The 16866-nt window shown below is 47.3% G+C and overlaps 2 protein-coding genes across 5 annotated transcripts; one reads left to right on the top strand and one right to left on the bottom strand.

Moving 5' to 3' along the window:
- Window positions 1-1314: 1314 nt before the first annotated feature.
- Window positions 1315-6545, bottom strand: LOC136550427 (DNA-directed RNA polymerases II, IV and V subunit 9A-like). Of its 3 annotated transcripts, none has more exons than XM_066541997.1 (4): window positions 6411-6545; window positions 6226-6301; window positions 4945-5103; window positions 1315-1807 (listed from the first exon to the last, which is right to left on the bottom strand). In XM_066541997.1, exons 1-4 carry the CDS (start codon window positions 6437-6439, stop codon window positions 1733-1735), a joined length of 339 nt encoding a protein of 112 aa, XP_066398094.1. In that variant the 5' UTR covers window positions 6440-6545; the 3' UTR covers window positions 1315-1732. The 3 variants fall into 3 exon arrangements, with proteins under 3 accessions (XP_066398094.1, XP_066398093.1, XP_066398095.1); XM_066541996.1 differs by lacking the exon at window positions 1315-1807 and adding an exon at window positions 4612-4776; XM_066541998.1 differs by lacking the exon at window positions 1315-1807 and adding an exon at window positions 4762-4791.
- A 106-nt stretch (window positions 6546-6651) lies between these two features.
- Window positions 6652-10953, top strand: LOC136550426 (protein FAR1-RELATED SEQUENCE 5-like). 2 transcript variants are annotated; one of them, XM_066541995.1, is made up of 6 exons: window positions 6652-6822; window positions 6919-7058; window positions 7304-7406; window positions 8164-10017; window positions 10099-10154; window positions 10627-10953. In XM_066541995.1, exons 2-5 carry the CDS (start codon window positions 6931-6933, stop codon window positions 10123-10125), a joined length of 2112 nt encoding a protein of 703 aa, XP_066398092.1. In that variant the 5' UTR covers window positions 6652-6822; window positions 6919-6930; the 3' UTR covers window positions 10126-10154; window positions 10627-10953. The 2 variants fall into 2 exon arrangements, with proteins under 2 accessions (XP_066398092.1, XP_066398090.1); XM_066541993.1 differs by lacking the exon at window positions 6652-6822 and having other exon boundaries at window positions 6898-7058.
- Window positions 10954-16866: the final 5913 nt, after the last annotated feature.

Raw genomic sequence — 16866 nt, 5'->3', positions numbered from 1 at the left:
GACACAACGTGGGTTGAACATTTACATCAGGAATCCCCGAGTTTCTTGAATTCAATTTAGATTCTTTCACATTTTCTTTCTCTCTTGCACTTTTTCACGTGGAACCCTTCTTTCTCTTCTATTTTGCTTGGCAACAAAAATTAGGGGCTTGAGGCAGTCCTTTTTTTTTTAACGCGGGCGCCGGGTGGAGCGGAGGCGCGGGGACGCTGACGATTACTTTAGCCCTTGTTTAGTTACCCTATAATCCAAATTTTGGCACTATGCAAAAAAAAATTCCCCGTCACATCAAACTTGCGGTACATGCATGGAGTACTAAATGTTGACGAAATCAAAAACTAATTGCACAGTTTAGTTGTACTTTGCGAGACGAACGTTTTGAGCCTAATTAGTCAACGATTGGACAATTGTTACCAAATACAAACGAACACTACAGTGCACTACAGTACCTTAAATTTTTAACGGCGTCAACTTTGAGGGCAAACTAAACGCGCCCTTAGTTATTTTTTAGGTGGTAGCAGATAACTAGACATAGTATAGATTTATAACATAAACTAAAATAACCTATAGTTTAGAAGGGAGGAATTACGTTGTCGCGACTTTCCTGCACGCCCGCACTTGCATTGGCGTCCTTCAGGCTCGTACAAGATAATCGTGCGCGTGGTTTGCTGCAGCAGCCACAGGTGTCGTCGTGTAACAACGCCGGCGGCCCTGAGAACGCTCCGTGTACCGTGGATACGGTTCCCCAGCTGAGCGAGAGCTGGGACCGTGCAGTGGGACGTCGTTCGGGACCGCCACCGGCCACGCACTTCCACGGCAGCACGCGCCTCGCTCCTGTCCAGTGTCCACGGGGCCTTTGTTTGCGCGGTCGGGCCTGGATCTGGACTGGCCCGCCAAACTGTAAGAGTATGGCCCAGCAGACGGGTGTTTATTTTCCTTCTTTTCTTTTTCGTTTGTTTTTTTCTTCCTTTGTTGGTCAAACGCACGCACGCAGGGCACATGTAACTGTGTGAGTGTTTTTCTGCCTTGGGTGGTAGCTAGAGAACCCCATCACTTCCGAAACGGACGAGGCTCCTCTCATCTTGCATTCTTTGACTTTTTTTGGGACACAAATTAAAATCAAAGGTTAACATCAGTGAACAATGCTGAACTATGAGTTGCTATTGTGGGTTTGAGGCACCTGAACCAAAAATGACCAAAACCCGCTAAAAACATCTGCAAATTCTTGGTAATAATATTTCTTCCATGATACAACTGTGCGTGGCATATTTCTGTACGCAAGAAATCTGCTAAGCAACAGGATCAATCACTAATTTTCTTTTTCTCAAGACGGATTGCCGATGAAGGAACTGGAAACCATTTGCAACAACTTGCAGGATCCTAATAACGATTAGCTCCGATTATTTTCTAAGACTGATATCATCTGAACATATATGCACGTCGAGTACAAGTAGGTGTTCCTGACGAACACACCATATCTAAACTGCCACAAAACAAATCATATCTTCTTTACTTGGCATAGATAACCCAAATTCTTGCAGATCAGCAAGGTGCCGAGCAGGAAGAGGATGCCCATGAAGCTCTGAGCCTCGGCCTTTCTGCATCTTGTCATGCAGTGTTGCCTTGTTGGCCCCTTCTAGACCTCCCTGGGTGCTTCTACACCTTCTGTGCCTTTTTTTCCGATTACAAGGATGATGCATGCATACCCATAGGCTCATGCCCGTGGGTGCATCTTCTATTCCACACATCTTGTGTGTTTTTCTCCGTAAATAACCAAGCTTTCTCGACACAATGGCGTTGCTAGAGAAACCTGAACAGGATACATATATAGGTTCTCGTTAGCCTTGAGATGCACATACGTATCTACAACTCTTCTTGACCAGATAAAAAAACTAGAATCAAAATATATAGGAGGCCAATATCGCGCGACTGGTCGCGTGTTCCGGGAGAACGCGAACGTCTTCTCAGCCACGACGCCCCGCCCCCTCGTCTTCTTCTCCCTCCCTGGCACCCCTCCTCCGCTGCCCCTCCCCCACCCTCCACCACTGGCCGCTGTCGCCTCCCACCGCCCACCTCCCACCCTCACCCTCCCCAAAAAGCTCCGCTGTGACACCTTTGCCGGCGTCATCCTCGCCCCCGCCCCCACCACACCTCCCGCCCCGGACCGTCGACCCCGCCCTCCCTAATCCCAGGGCAGGTCGCCGATGACCTCCGCCGCGACGCCCCCGCTGCCAGCCCTGCTCAACCGCCTTCTCCCGCCGCCCCGCCTGCCTCCCCCTCCGTGTTGCGCCCCCCCCCCCCCCCCCCCCCCCCCCAAACCCCCCTTCTAAGACCGCCGGGGAATAGATCTCCATACCTAACGCCGGTGAACTCCTCGCTGGAACCCTAGCCGCCGCCGTCTTCTTCTACATCTCCAGTGGCGCGCAGTCGTAGGTGCGAGCGCGACCAGTCACGTAGTAAACTTTGCAGAATATATATGTACCTCTTGTGGAGATCTACCCTCCACGCCAAATCGGTAGCTCCTCCTCGACTCCAAGGAGCAATACTTCCGGTGGCTAATCTAATCTGACAATGTGAACTACTCTGGTTTGAGGAATCGATACATCTGCTTTATAGGCGGGCAGCACAACAACTCTTTCCTTATATTCACCGTAGTCCCTAGCTTTACTAACACTTACAATATATGAAGAAACACAACACACATTATCAAACCCGCGAGGGCCTTTTTTTAAAATATGTGTGGGTTAAGTGACGTGACGTACGCTTACCAATTACATACTCCCTTTGTCCCCATTTATGTGTCGGTCTGGCTATGTTTCTAGGTGTCTACATTCAAAACATCTTCTATGTATCTAGACATCATGTATGTCCAAATTCAGAGAATCTTTCATGTATCTAGTAGAAGGCCAGAACAACACATAAATAGGGATAGCGAACCAGGGAAAAGACCAAGACCGGATGACCAAACTAGGGGAAAGAGCAAGGCCAAACAGTCGTAGCGCATGATGGCTCCGCACCAAACCGAGTGCTACGAGGATGGTTTGGTTTTACATGCGAGTTTTGATTTCCTGTAAAGTTTTGGCACAAACAATACAGAATGTGTATTTGGCCAAACAAACTCTGTCTCGAGTTTTGCCCCTTTTGTTAGCTTTTTTTGGTAGGTGAACACTGATCATTGATGTTGAGTGTAGCAGAATATGCGCATGGTAAGGAATGTGTAAGGGTTGTTCGGAGGAATTGAGAAGTGGGATAAGACGGTGATGTTGGATATTCTCAAAGAGGAAGAACATAGTTGAGTTTGGTTACAATTCATTTTTTTTAAATTTTGGTTACAATCCACTAGACTTCCTACCCTCAGCTATTCCCTATGGACGGCGTTAACATGCGATGGGTCATCGTCTACCTCGTGTCCGCCTCCTCCCCGGCCCTTTCTCCCTCCTCGCGCCCCTCCCTTGCCGTCGTCCTCGTCCCTGCTGTGGCGCCCCCGCCATGACCTGGCCTAGCCACCTCCACCGCCACCAGGGCCCCTGACCGCCTGGCCGGCCTGCCTCCCAAGAGCCCCTTCTCTTCTAAGCCCGCCGGAGTTGGGGAAGATCGCCGCCGCCGTCATCGGAACCCTAGCCGCTTCTTCGTCGTCATCTCCGGTAACCCTAGCCGCGTGCGTGGGAGCGGGCGCTAGGTTGCGTGGGCACGCGTGTGTGGCCCGGCCCACGTTAGAGTTTGTGATTCCCTATTCCCTATTACATAATATTGGCGCACAGCTCGCACATCTTGCTGGACCAGTCTGGGCCGAATACATCTGAGTTCTTGGATCGCCTGCGTCAGCTTCTCCTGGGCTTTACTTGTTCTGTGGGCTGGGCCGCCGGATGAGGTGTGGTAGAAAGTGGTAGAACGGATCCACGAGCTCAACTACAGAGAAGAGCTCATGTGGAGACAACGTTCTTGTGTGATGTGGCTTGCAGCGGGTGATAGGAACACTCGTTTCTTTCACCTCAGGGCGAGCAAGAGGTGGAAACAAAATAGGATTACAAGGTTGAAGAAATTGGATGGGCAGTTCACCGAGAGGATGAAAGTGAGCTGAAATCTATTGTTTCTCAGTTCTATGAGAATTTATATACATCAGAGGGCACAGAGGATATGGACAGGGTGCTATCTACTGTACCATCGAAGGTGGCGGCAGAGATGAACAGTAAACTGCTTGATCGGCAAGGTAAAGGAGGCATTATTTCAAATGTTTCTGACGAAGGCACCGGGACCTGATGGTTTTCCGGCACACTTTTTTCAGAGTGAGAGCTCTGTGGTAAGGAACAGATTTTGATGTAAGAAAGAATGAGGGCCTAGAGGAACAGATTTTGAGGTAAGAAAGAAGAGGGCCTAGACGGATAGGTTCACAGCATCAATAATGTCTTCCGTGACAGAATGCTATTCTATTTTGAGGTAACAGTTCATTCTTTCAGAAGTATTCTTCGTGACCGACAAACGTCAGGAACAGATTTTGTCTCCAGCCTAACCTCGTAACAAAACAATCCCTGTTCGCTAGATCGTTTCTGTGACTTCAGCTGATACGATCAAGCGAATATCAGCCATGCTACAGTATTTTTCTCTCGCAACAAAACAGCATCAGCCGGCTTATAAGCCACAAAAATGATCTAAGCGAACAGGGTTATGATTCCAAGGAAATGGAAATTTTGTGGAATACTGATTTGGTTCCATCTGGACAGGTTGATTCGAGCTTTTATTCTCATCCAATTTGGCTTTGGCTGCAGATGCAAACCCTCCCTAGACACAATAATTCTGAATAAATCATGCAACAGCACGCACTATTATTATGAATATCAGTGTGCTAACAAACTCCAACATGCTTTTCGCATTAGCTGTATAGATGACATAACACAACCATCACCTTTAACGACAACAAAAGCACATAAAAAACATCTGGATACAAACCTGAAAAAAGGCAGCTTCTGGATGGTTGCAGTTGTAACATCTAACACTTCTGGTGCAAGGCAGACTAGGATCAGTTGCTGCATCCTTCAGGACATCTTTGGGTTCACCAACAGGCTTACGGATAACCCTTTTGTATACACAAGTATCAGTGGCAATCTCCTGTTCACATCAATGATTTACAAACGGAACGGTCAGCGAAACTACGAGCAAGCTTGTTAATTGAATGTAAAATTTGGATGAAAATTGTATGTTAAAATAAACAATGAGAAAAGCTCACACTTCACTGCACACAAAAGAAAGAGCATCTAGGGAAATAAGAAAACCTTAAAAACTATCTACTTCATATGTTCTGTAAACTTCAAAAGACAAGGGCAATACATGACTTCATTTAAAAACCATTCAGTTTCAAGCTGGGCTCTCCTTCACCTTCATCCAGGGGCAAATACACCCCCTCAATCAAAAATATAAAAAATCATGACTTTGGCTAAAATTTCACCATATATGCGCCTTCTATGCCAAAACAATGAGTAGGTCTATGCACCCACAAGGCAAAAGCCACCACGCCCCCCCTATACATGCACAGGTCACAGAGTTAGGTTGGTAAGGCGAGACGTGGCAAATAAAGCATCAGAATTGATCGGGATACTACTTTCTTGGCATGAAATTCTTCTTGGTCAAGGAACCTGGAACCCTCAAGCATCTCAGAACCTTGCAAACTCATTTTCTCACTACTTAACTAAGTCTACAACAAACAATTTTATAGATATTTCAGCTTCATTTTGACTAAGGGGTATTTCTTGAACATGGGTTAGGCTCGTATCACAGACACTGGTCACGTTGTTAGGAGACCACAAACCAGAAAGGCTGTAAATACAGCAGTATTTTGAGCCGAACTGAACTTTTTTAGGTAACAGTTAAAGCAACAATGAGTCATCTGTGTAAGCTCAAGAAAGAAAGCACCAGCACTCCCAGCAGAACCAAAGGAGGTACCATCACAAACCAAAATTCAGGTGCAGAAAAGGCAATAGCGTGATTGCCAGCCTAAAGCATTCACCGTGAATGAAGAAATCCCAGAAACAATGTACCACCAGACCATATCCGCATCCATCCTTACACAACAGATAACTAAACCCAGCCTAAACCCACATGCTAAACGGGAAACTGTATGCTGTTCAAATAACCAACCTGACCCCCGCTCCCTAGGGGAACCTAGGGTTTCCCGAATCAATAATAAAATCTGGAAAAAGAATGGATAAATCTGAGGACGAACAAGGGATCCACCTCATGCTCGCAAGATTGGCATGCGTAGAGGACGGTGCGCGTCTCCTTGTCCTCCCGCGGGTACAGCATGTTGTTGCTGCGGCGAAAACAGAGCAAAGACAATGAAAATATGAGCCAAACCACGACGATTCCTATACCGAAGAGCAGACAGTGGACACGAATGCCAAAAATTTCGTCGCTTTTACCATTCGCGGCAGAACTTGAGAGTGCTCATGGTGGCCTCATCGCGCTCGCGCCCGCGCCCCGACTCTCTCGCCTTCCGCTGCTTGACCGCTTGTCCCCTTTCTCGGCTACTCCGTTCTGCTCCTTTTCACTCAGCGGCTCCTGGCAGGTGGGCCACGTTGACCCCACATGCCAGTGAGACATGGAACAACGAGTCTGGCCCCCATCTGAGGCCGGACGAGTACACGCGTCGGATGTTGGACGCTGCCGCACGAGGGCCACCTACCCCGTTGCCGCACCGGATCCCGCTGACCCCTCCGCTCCTACTCCCCTGCGTCTGCTCGTCGTCTCCCCGCTCCAAACCCTAACTCCAATCCGGAACAGCCGAAAAAATTCGCGAAAATCGCTCACAATTTCTCTACAGACTACCTCCCGGTACCTCCTCCAGTCCGAATCCAACTCGTTCGCTATTTTTTTCGATTTTTTTATATTTTTGGAGGATTTTCTTTTATGCGGATTTGGCCATGGCAGGGCGGTGATGCAATGATGCACATGCTAGTGGCCCCGGATGGGGGCGGAGGGGAGCTGCAGCCGTACGGCGCGCCGCCGGCGGAGCAGGAGCTGGAGCTCCTCCGCGATAACGCCGATGACGGCCTCGAGGGCCACGTGCGGTACGTGGCCGCGCCCAAGAGCTGCTCAGTTGCTGTGCTTGTTGCAAATCACTGCTGTGCTTCGCCCTCGATGGTGCTGGCCGAAGGAATGGTCTCGCCTCTTGGCGTTCCTTGCTTGCTTTCTGGGGAGCAGTGACAGTCCGCTCCACTTTGGACTTCTTATTTTTATGCTTCTCGTATTTCAGAAATGGTTGTGTTAAATCCCGTTGTTTGATTCTCTCATTCCTTTACTGTGATTCCATCAGGTGCCTGCGGTGCGGAATATCCGGCAATGCAACGCCCCATATGCGGCGTGGGCCTGATGGCCCAAGAACTCTTTGCAATGCGTGTGGCATTGCTTACAGGAAGGTAAAGCCATGCTCTTTTGTTCAGAAGCAGTCATGACAGAGTTGTTTTTATATGTTGCTTGCTCGGCCACACTTGTTTTGCAATTGAATGTTGTGGGGCTCTCTTTATCAACTATTGGAGATGTTATAGCTTCACATAGAGTTAACTTTATGATTCACAAGCACTATCTTTTCAATACTACTGTTGGTGCCTTAATTTGCACTAAATGTCATGCACTGTAAGGACTATTTTATCCCGTATCAGCTGGAGGTTATGTATTGTCGTTTTTCTTGCGATCACAGGTTGCAACCATAGCACTTCTAATGCAGAATGCCGGGTCATACATTTTTGGCTGCAGTGGTACAACTTCCTTCCAAAAGGAACTATTGACCCGTTATCTTTGACAATCATGAAATAATTGAATTACGTGTCAAATGTTCTGACTGTTGGCCTCCTTGATCTGCATAGTGCAGTGTTTTAGTCACTTTATACCCCTCCCCCCACCCCCCCCCCCCCCCCCCCCCTGAAAACTGGGAAATCATTTTTATTTCTGTCTTTGAGTAACTTTGATCTAGCATGTTAGGATCGAAGACCATATGGCACATGCTACTTAAAGCAACCATAAGAGACATCACACATATGTTTCTTCCATTATGGCTAACATTGCTGTTCTAATGGTCATTTTCCTCCCATTTTGGCATGTTGAGTAAAATCTGCAATGAAATATGCCTCATTGTGCCCTTACCTACTGCTAAAACATTTTATGATTCGTTTCCAGGGGAAAATGAGAAGAATGATAGAAGCTGAACCACCCATAGATGAGGCTTCACTTGCGAAGCTGGTTCCAGAGGTAGGCATGGAATTTGTGAGTGAGGAAAAGGCATACGAATTCTACAACAAATATGCTGGGCATGTTGGCTTTAGCGTTAGGAAAAGTACATCACACAAATCTTCGGAAAATATTACCAAAGTAAGAACTTTTGTGTGCTCAAGAGAAGGCTACAACAGGGATAAAAAATCACTGGAAGCAAAGAAGCCAAGATTGGATACACGAATCGGTTGCCCGGCGAGATTGATTATAAAAGTCACACCAGAGTGCAAGTATAGAGTAACTGATTTTAAAGCAGACCACAATCATCAGCTAGCCCCTCCTTCAACGATGCATATGTTAAGGTCGCAGAGGATACTGACAGAACTTCAGTCTGGAGAAGCAGAACTATCAGATGATTCTGTAGTAACACCAACAACAAAAGCAACCGGTGATCTTGTTGTGAGACAAGTCAGTTTCCTTCGGAGTATCTCTCTCCTCCCAGCTGATTACAAGAATTATCTCCGTTCGAAGCGTATGAAGGCCATGCAACCTGGTGATGGTGGAGCAATATTGAAATATTTACAGACGATGCAAATGGACAACCCCTCGTTCTTTTACACTATGCAAATCGATGAGGATGACAAACTGACTAACTTCTTTTGGGCAGACCAAAAATCTAGAGATGACTTCAACTATTTCAGTGATGTGCTCTGCTTAGACACAACATACAAAATAAATGGATATGGCAGACCACTTGCATTATTCCTTGGTGTGAATCACCATAAACAAACAATTATTTTTGGTGCAGCTATGCTTTATGATGAATCATTTGAATCATACAAGTGGCTTTTTGAGAGTTTTAAGATCGCTATGCATGGAAAACAGCCTGCAGTAGCTTTGATAGATCAATCTATTCCATTAAGTAGTGCAATGGCAGCCGCCTGGCCAAGTACCACTCAACGAATTTGTGCTTGGCATGTGTATCAGAATTCTCTTAAGCACCTCAATCATGTTTTCCAAGGTTCGAAGACATTTGCAAAGGACTTTAGCAAATGTGTCTTTGGCTATGAGGACGAAGATGAATTCGTGTTTTCATGGAGAAGTATGTTGGAAAAGTATGATCTTAGACATAATGAATGGTTGTCTAAAGTGTTTGCTGAGAAGGAACAATGGGCCTTGGCATATGATAGACATATATTTTGTGCTGACATCATAAGTGCACTTCAAGCCGAGAGTTTCAGTAGTATTTTGAAGAAATTCTTGAGTCCTCAACTGGAGCTGCTGTCCTTCTTCAAGCACTATGAAAGAGCAGTGGATGAACATCGCTATGCTGAGCTTCAAGCTGACTTCCAAGCTAGTCAGAGCTATCCAAGAATACCCCCAGCCAAGATGTTAAAGCAAACTTCTCATACATATACCCCAGTGGTGTTTGAGATCTTTCGTAAAGAGTTTGAGCTATTCATGGACTCTGTGTTATTCAGTTGTGGGGAGGCTGGGTCGAGATCTGAGTACAAGGTTGCTTCATCTGAGAAACCCAAGGAACACTTTGTTCGATTCGATTCAAGTGATTGCTCCTGTCTGTGCACTTGTAGGAAATTTGAGTTTATGGGTATCCCATGCTGTCACATGTTGAAGGTGCTAGATTACAGAAATATCAAAGAGCTGCCTCAAAAATATATGTTGAAGCGATGGAGAAGGACTGCCAAATCTGCAAATGATGACAATGAAGGCAATGCAACAAATGCTAATGGGTCATCATTGAATGTCCCTGCTCCTCCTGCAAATCACCATGGGCTTCAGAGCTTCAGTGCAATGATTCAAGTAAGTAGTAGCTTCCTATACTTGTCTGTACAAAGTGTTTTTCCCTGTATTTATTCTGGCTGATGTCTTCTTTTAATGCAGGATGCTTCTGTTTCTAATATGCATTAGAATTCATCTCGTAGAATCTCTTAATGCAGGTATTACAACTCGTTTCATTAATTTCCTATCTTTTATGCTTAAGATGAATCTCCGTATGCCATGTACCTCTTTTTTCAATTAATTTTATTATCTGGGTTAGTTCTCGACCCATCTGGTTTTATTGGTTCATCTTAGAACATGGAATGAATCTGCTACAATTTGGATAGTTGACGAGTCCAAAACAAACATGTCATATCCTAACAAATCCAAACTTTCCATCCATGCCAACAAGAAATCATCTTTGAGCTCCATCCATTTGGACTTTTGACATCTTTGCTTAAGGACTTGAATGGCCTTTCGGATTTCCTAACTGGGTGGGCCTGTGCCTGTGCCTGTGCCTGTTGAATTTTCTGTGCATTGTTGCCCATATGAGAGACCTTGACGTTCTCCTAGAAAGACAGAATAAACATTTTGATAAAACAGCTTCATATGCTTTCGAATCTGACTCAAATTGCTTGAATTGTGATGCAGCAAGACTCCACAACGTTGGCCATTGAAGCATTGGACCGGCCATCATCAAGCACCCATGTGTTTACCTTGTAAGACTCCGCATTGTTGGCCATCGAAGCATTGGTTAGGCCGCCATCAACCGCCCCTGAATAAAGTTGGGCAACCTGTACATTGTTCAGCCGTAGGAGATTTCAGTTACTGAGGCACCGATCCTTAGTGTAGTCTGTAGAGTATATTTTTAATTTTAAAAGCACAATGCTTGTATTGCGCTGCAAATAATTCAGAAATTTTGTGCGTGTCTAATAAATGCTAGCCCATTTATTAGTTGCAAAAAATGCAATTCAGGCACTTCCACAGACCGTTGTACTATGCTTAGGGATGAAAACGGTACAGATATTTTCCGATCGTATTTGAAACCGAATCTGTTTAGAGGGGTTGAGATCTATCCGTATCCGAGTCCGGATATCCAACATCTGATACCGTATCCATATCCGAATACTCAAATCGCATATTTATGATGTCGATATCCAATCGTATCCTATCCGACATAGTTGACACTATCCGTATTCGAATTCGAATCCAGACAGAAATATGAAAACAAATGTAATATCGGTGATATCCGTCCGTATTCGATCCGTTTTCATCCCTAACTATGCTCGAGAAGAGGCGTCTGAAACCTGTGCGCAGGCAGCCTGACCTTGTGGCCGGCCTGTGCCGAGCAAGTAGACCCCTCCTCCTCATGATACCGGAGTTGAGTACAGTTTCAGTTAGATTCAGATCTGGGGGCTTCATTTCGCCTGCAGCTGAGCTGGACGGCTCGTGCATTGAAGCGTTGGGGGCAAGCCAGAGCAGCCTTGGCGCGCCTGCGGACCAGCGATGCTCAGCCTGTTCGTTTGGCTGTGGCTTGTCGTAAATGATCGTAAATTTCTAGTCGGAACAATATTTTTCTCTCACACAAACCAACCAGCAGTACTTCTTCACGAACCAGCAACGATACGAACCAGCCAACCGAACAGGCTGGCCTGGTGGTATGCTTGCTATATCTGGTTCGTAATGTGGTGTTCTTGTCCCATGGTTCATGACTATGTACACCATATTTGCAATAGAACAGCTTGCAGATGCCATCCGTATCTCGGATCATTATCTCAGGTTCCATGATGTCAGCGGCATGTGTCCCCCATGAAATAGCCAATCAAAGAGCTCTTGTCATCTTTTTTTTTTTTGAAACAAAGAAAAGATCTCTTGTTATTACCCCCTTGTGTGCTGAACAAGAACCCCTTCTGTGACTGTGAGGCACCAACGCAACGGCCATGAACATCTTTGAGAATGCATGTGATCCATGGTACAGTCACATACTTTGGCAGGTCGCCAACTGGTGGCTGGGGCTGGCCGGCCAATGATGCAGCACCTCTGTAGTGTGGTTCAGTGATCTCCCTCCCAGGCTAATCTAATGAATCATTAGGATGGTCCTGCCTGTCCTGCGACGGTGTCCGTATCCGTAGATGGTGAGAGAGCGACCGTTAGGACTGTTCCATTGGCGTGGCGCTGGCAAAGCTCCCCGCGCGCGGCCCCGTCTGAGCATCATCAGAGGCTCAGAGAGAGCATGCGGCCAGCGACCGGGACGTCGCAGCCTCCGACTGGACTGATGCGCGAGCGATGTGGCAAGGTGACGAGCGAGTGAGACCCTGCGGTGCAGGCACTGGCCTGTGCTTGTCCTCGGTTGGAGCACAGCAGCGTGCGTGCTGGGCGCCAAGAATTCACCAATCAGGAACAAAAGATGCTTGGGTGGGCTGGTGGTCCATGCCTGATGCAGTGATGCTTATTCGTGCTTCCAGGGTGATGGCTTGCGTCCTGCCTAATTCTCTTTTGATTTGATTTTATTTGAAGATGATGGATGGATGCTAAAGAGGAGACAGTGACAAGTGCGTGCATGCCCTCTCGCCCCGTCGCTGAATCCCTCGTCTCAGTCCAGTCCTACCCTATCCCTCGCCGCGTGTAATCAGGCCGCCCTTTGGAAGATCGATGGCCACACGATGGGGCGACGCCTAGCGCCGATCGATCGCCACAGATTAGGCGGGAGCCGGGAGGGTGGCTGCTGACGCCCGGGGACATGTTTAGACGGCCTCGGTGAGTCGGTGGCCAACCTTTGAAAAGGTGCCAAAAACGTATGAGGCTGTTTGGTACTAGAGCTCGTCCTGTTTTTTTTCTGATTCTGCGTGGGAGGCAATTTTTCGGGAGAAGTGGTTGGTTTTTCCGCTCTAGAAACGATGGACCGCGGGCGCACTCCCCAGACCTCGTGCAGTGCAGTGTTGCAAGCCACCGACAACGCTGCGCCTGCACCGGGCGGCCAGTGCACCGGAGGCCGGAGCTCAGCTCACAGCACAGAGCCACAGATTGCCCTGCGCCCACGCTACGCTCCGGACACGGCGCATGTGACGCCAACCTGCGCGGCTGCCCCCGGCCTCGGCTTTTCACCGCCACTGCCTGGAGTCACTGCCCTGTACTGTACAGTCCTTGTGGTGCTGGAGCGGGCACGGGCCGTTGGACCCGTCCATATGCTGTGGCCTGTGGGGGCTAGCTCGGCGTCAGCAGCAGCCACCTTTGCGGCGCCCGGCGTGCGTACGTGCCTCGGAAGCTAGCCTCCGACATGTCCGTCCAAAGCTCCATGATTTCCTCCCCCCGCTCTGTTTGGCCTTTCTTCCGTAGTAATAAAAAGCTGTTACGAATGACCACACTCTGTGCATTATTAGCAGCACTCCTAGTAGGAAGAACTCGCTAGTGTTAAGCTCACTTGAACGAGTACATCGGTACCAGTAGAAACTAATGGTGCCAAAGCCACATTCGATCTAGGGGGAGAGAAAAGATTCATGCTGTTCCAGTCAGTCACATGCTCAAGCCTTTCCGTTCCTCTATCAACAAGGGACCAGAAGGTGCCTGCCCTGTCTCGCACCTTCAGGTTCAGCTTCACAACGAGTCATCAGCCACCACCACTGCACTGATTCGCAGATGAAGCAGGCTGCAGGCACCTTTAATCGTACGCGCATCCATTTCTGACGGGAATCACTTGGCACTGTCTCTGTACTGCAAACGTAGTGGGAAAAAACCAGGGTCAAGAAAGAAAGAAAAAAAGGGCCGTCGTTGCCAACGTCCCGGTAGTTGCTCAGTCCTCGTCGCCGGCGATTGAAAACAAGCGCCGGGTCTCGTCACCGGCTCCGGCTCACCCGTTTTGCTCCTTCTCGCTGCCTTTTGCCATCCTGCAGCTCCATTCAGAGAAAAAGGCTGGTACCTGACGCAATTTCATATTCAGTGGCTCCATACCATGACCTACTAATTGCGCTTTGCTTTTTCTTTGTGAGCAGACAAATATAAACGTCGAGATATATAATCAGCTGCCGGGCCTGCAAATATCGGCTCGTCTCTTTCGTCTTTCGTGCGAAGAAGCGGCCAAAGAGATGGATGGAGCAAAGCAACGCGGTTGCTGTTGCTAGCCTTGTCTGCATTCTCTGATGAATCTCTGACGAAGCTTAAAGTCAGGCGCGCCATTAATTCGGACTTGGCTCCAAAGCAACCTCACGGGGACGACGAGACGACGTCTGATGACTGATAATACGTGATTACTTCGCGTCTGCGTCTGCGGGTGCGGGAGATAAGCATGCATTGCATGCTCCTCCTTGCCTTGCCGTAATCACTAACCACTACATTGTGATGTGTCAGGAAACCATTTTCAGCGTTTCATCATGCATGCCTGCCTGCGATCGCAAGGCTCCGTTTTTCCCGGGCCCGGCGATTCTGCGACGGGTTACCTTAATTTATTTATTTTTGAAAATCAAAGGGGGGAGGGAATCCCCACCTGAATATGCATTAATTTTGCTCAGAGCCGAATGGCTACAAGTTTGCCAAATTACATCATTGTGGACATTTTTTTTTTCTATGCACCTATTACATAGCATTTGTGAAAACACCGGCCTAAATTTCTGCAGTCGCAGCATCTTTCTTTGGCAGCCTTATCTTCCATAGCTGCGCGTCTGCCGCACATGCTGCCAGAACCTGCCTACTAGTTCTCAGCCGATTTTCGAAGGAATATTTATTCGAAAACATAAAAAGACCTAATACAGTGTACAGACGAGTTTTGGATCCAAATCATTCTCGCAGTATAAAAAAAAATCTAAAGACCTGTTGGAGTAGCTCGATCGATCATTCAACCAAAAACTGTTGCTTTATCATTGCTTTTCTATTATCAGCATGTAGATATAGAAAAGTGATAAAGCTCGTTTTATAATAAGAAGAAAAAGATTTGCTAATTTGTACTAGCCACTAGGCTAGCTCGAGATTATCCAGAAAGAGGGTCTCATTATGCACTAGATGGCCCCAATTTTCCCGTGGAGCAACACGTATGCCTCCACTGTCATCTCTGACAGAGAAACGATAGCATGATTGAGTGACACTTAACAGAGATCCTCTGACGGGTGGAAATCTCGAGGCTAAGCTCGGGCAGGTTAATCAATCAATTCCTAGTTCCTACTAGCTCATTTTTTTTAAAAAAAGTATATTAATCAATCGATCAATCAAATCTCAGGAGGGGAAAGGAAAGGAAAAGGGAGACCAGACAAATGGGCTCATGTTTTGCAGTGCAGGAGTGCAAAGCAAGACACTTCGGAGACCTGTCCACCAGCAACTTCCCTATTAAAGAAACCGTGTAAAATGAGCACTCTGGTCGCCCTCCATCTTGTCCGAGTGTCGGCTGGTTAATCCGTCAGCTTAGGAAAAGGAATCACAGTTGCAAAAGATGATGCCAAACAAATCACAAGTATTCATCAGATTTGAGGCGCCTAGATGTAAATATGCGTGTATTTTTCTAGGGTACAGAAAGTCAAATACCAGAGGTAGCTGTCCAGTAGAATCAGAGTATATACAGATGCAGCAGGGTTATGTTATGTGACAGGAGTGGGGATTAAACTATTTGAGAAGCTGCCAATCAGAAAGGCCAGACTGACTTGGAAGCAGACTGCTCTGCTGTACTAAAGGATGTCTTAGCCCTTCATATTCAACCTGTTCGCTGTGTCGTATTTGACTTATAAATCATAGCTTATTAGCCAACGAACAGTATTTTTCTCTCACACCAAATCGGCCAGCAGTACTTTTAGCCATGACTTATAAGCTAAACCAGCCCAAACGAACAGGACGATTGTATCATTAGCAGTGATGCATGTCAAAGTACATACTATAGTACGTTGCTTGTCCTGTTGACCTTTTTACTATGGGCTGTGGTGTGCTCAACTCCAACAGGCGATGTGTATTTTGTAACACTCCGGTGTTATGCCAGCATTTAGGCACTGCAAATCATGCATCATAAAGCATCCTAATCATACATGCCTAATCATGTAAATAACAACTGAAACACTGCTTCGAAACATATGAAACATGTTCGTGAAACGTCAATGTTGCATACACCTGTTTAAGGTTATTTTGCCCTGATTATGTTTGCTAGGCTAGTAAAACATGTTTGGCTATCATGGTAAATCATCTAGAACTGTTTAGCACAATTTTTGGAGCAAGGTTTGTATTTGAATTATTGCCAAATTTTGCTTTTAAAAATAATTCTCCAAAATTAGGATTTTGAGTTAAAATTGACTTTAATTTTAGAATTCAAAATCTATCAAGAATTTGGCTTTGGTCATAAAAGCAAAGTTGTAGAGAATTACATTCTAATCAATTTTCATTTTTGGTACATTTTCAAAAGATGTCATTTTCTTGCTCAAAATGATATTTGAAAGCTGGCATTTAAAAATTTCTTGAAAATATAAATTGAAAAAGGCTTCCCTCATTTCGCGGGCCGCCGCCTCGTTTCCGGCCCACGGCCGAAGCCGGCCCGGCCTGCAGCAGCGAGCCTCCCGCGCCAGCGCCGCGCGCCTCGCCTTGGCCCAGCCCAGCCCAGCGCCGCGCCTGGCCTGCCTCCGCGCTCGCCCGCTCGCTGACATGCTACGCCGCGTCCCGACCACGGCAGAACATGCCCACCGCGTGGCGGCCATGCGCCGTCGACGCCGCCGCGCATCACAGCCGGCCTGCGCCCGCTCCCACGCGCCCGCCTACATCTGCTGAAGCCGCTGCGCTCGCCTTCGCTCTCCCGCGCTGCCTCTCTTCTCCGCCCGCGCCGAGCTCGCTCTCTCCCCCTCGCCGCGGCCACCGTAGCCCGCCGGGCAAATTCGCCGCCTCTCCTCCACCCCGGCCAGCAATCGAGCGCCAGCAGCTCCGCCTCGCTCT

Source organism: Miscanthus floridulus, chromosome 4, assembly GCF_019320115.1.
Source record: "Miscanthus floridulus cultivar M001 chromosome 4, ASM1932011v1, whole genome shotgun sequence".
Lineage (NCBI taxonomy): Eukaryota > Viridiplantae > Streptophyta > Magnoliopsida > Poales > Poaceae > Miscanthus > Miscanthus floridulus.
Note: the sequence above shows the minus strand (reverse complement) of the source record. Positions and strands in the feature narration are given on the sequence as shown.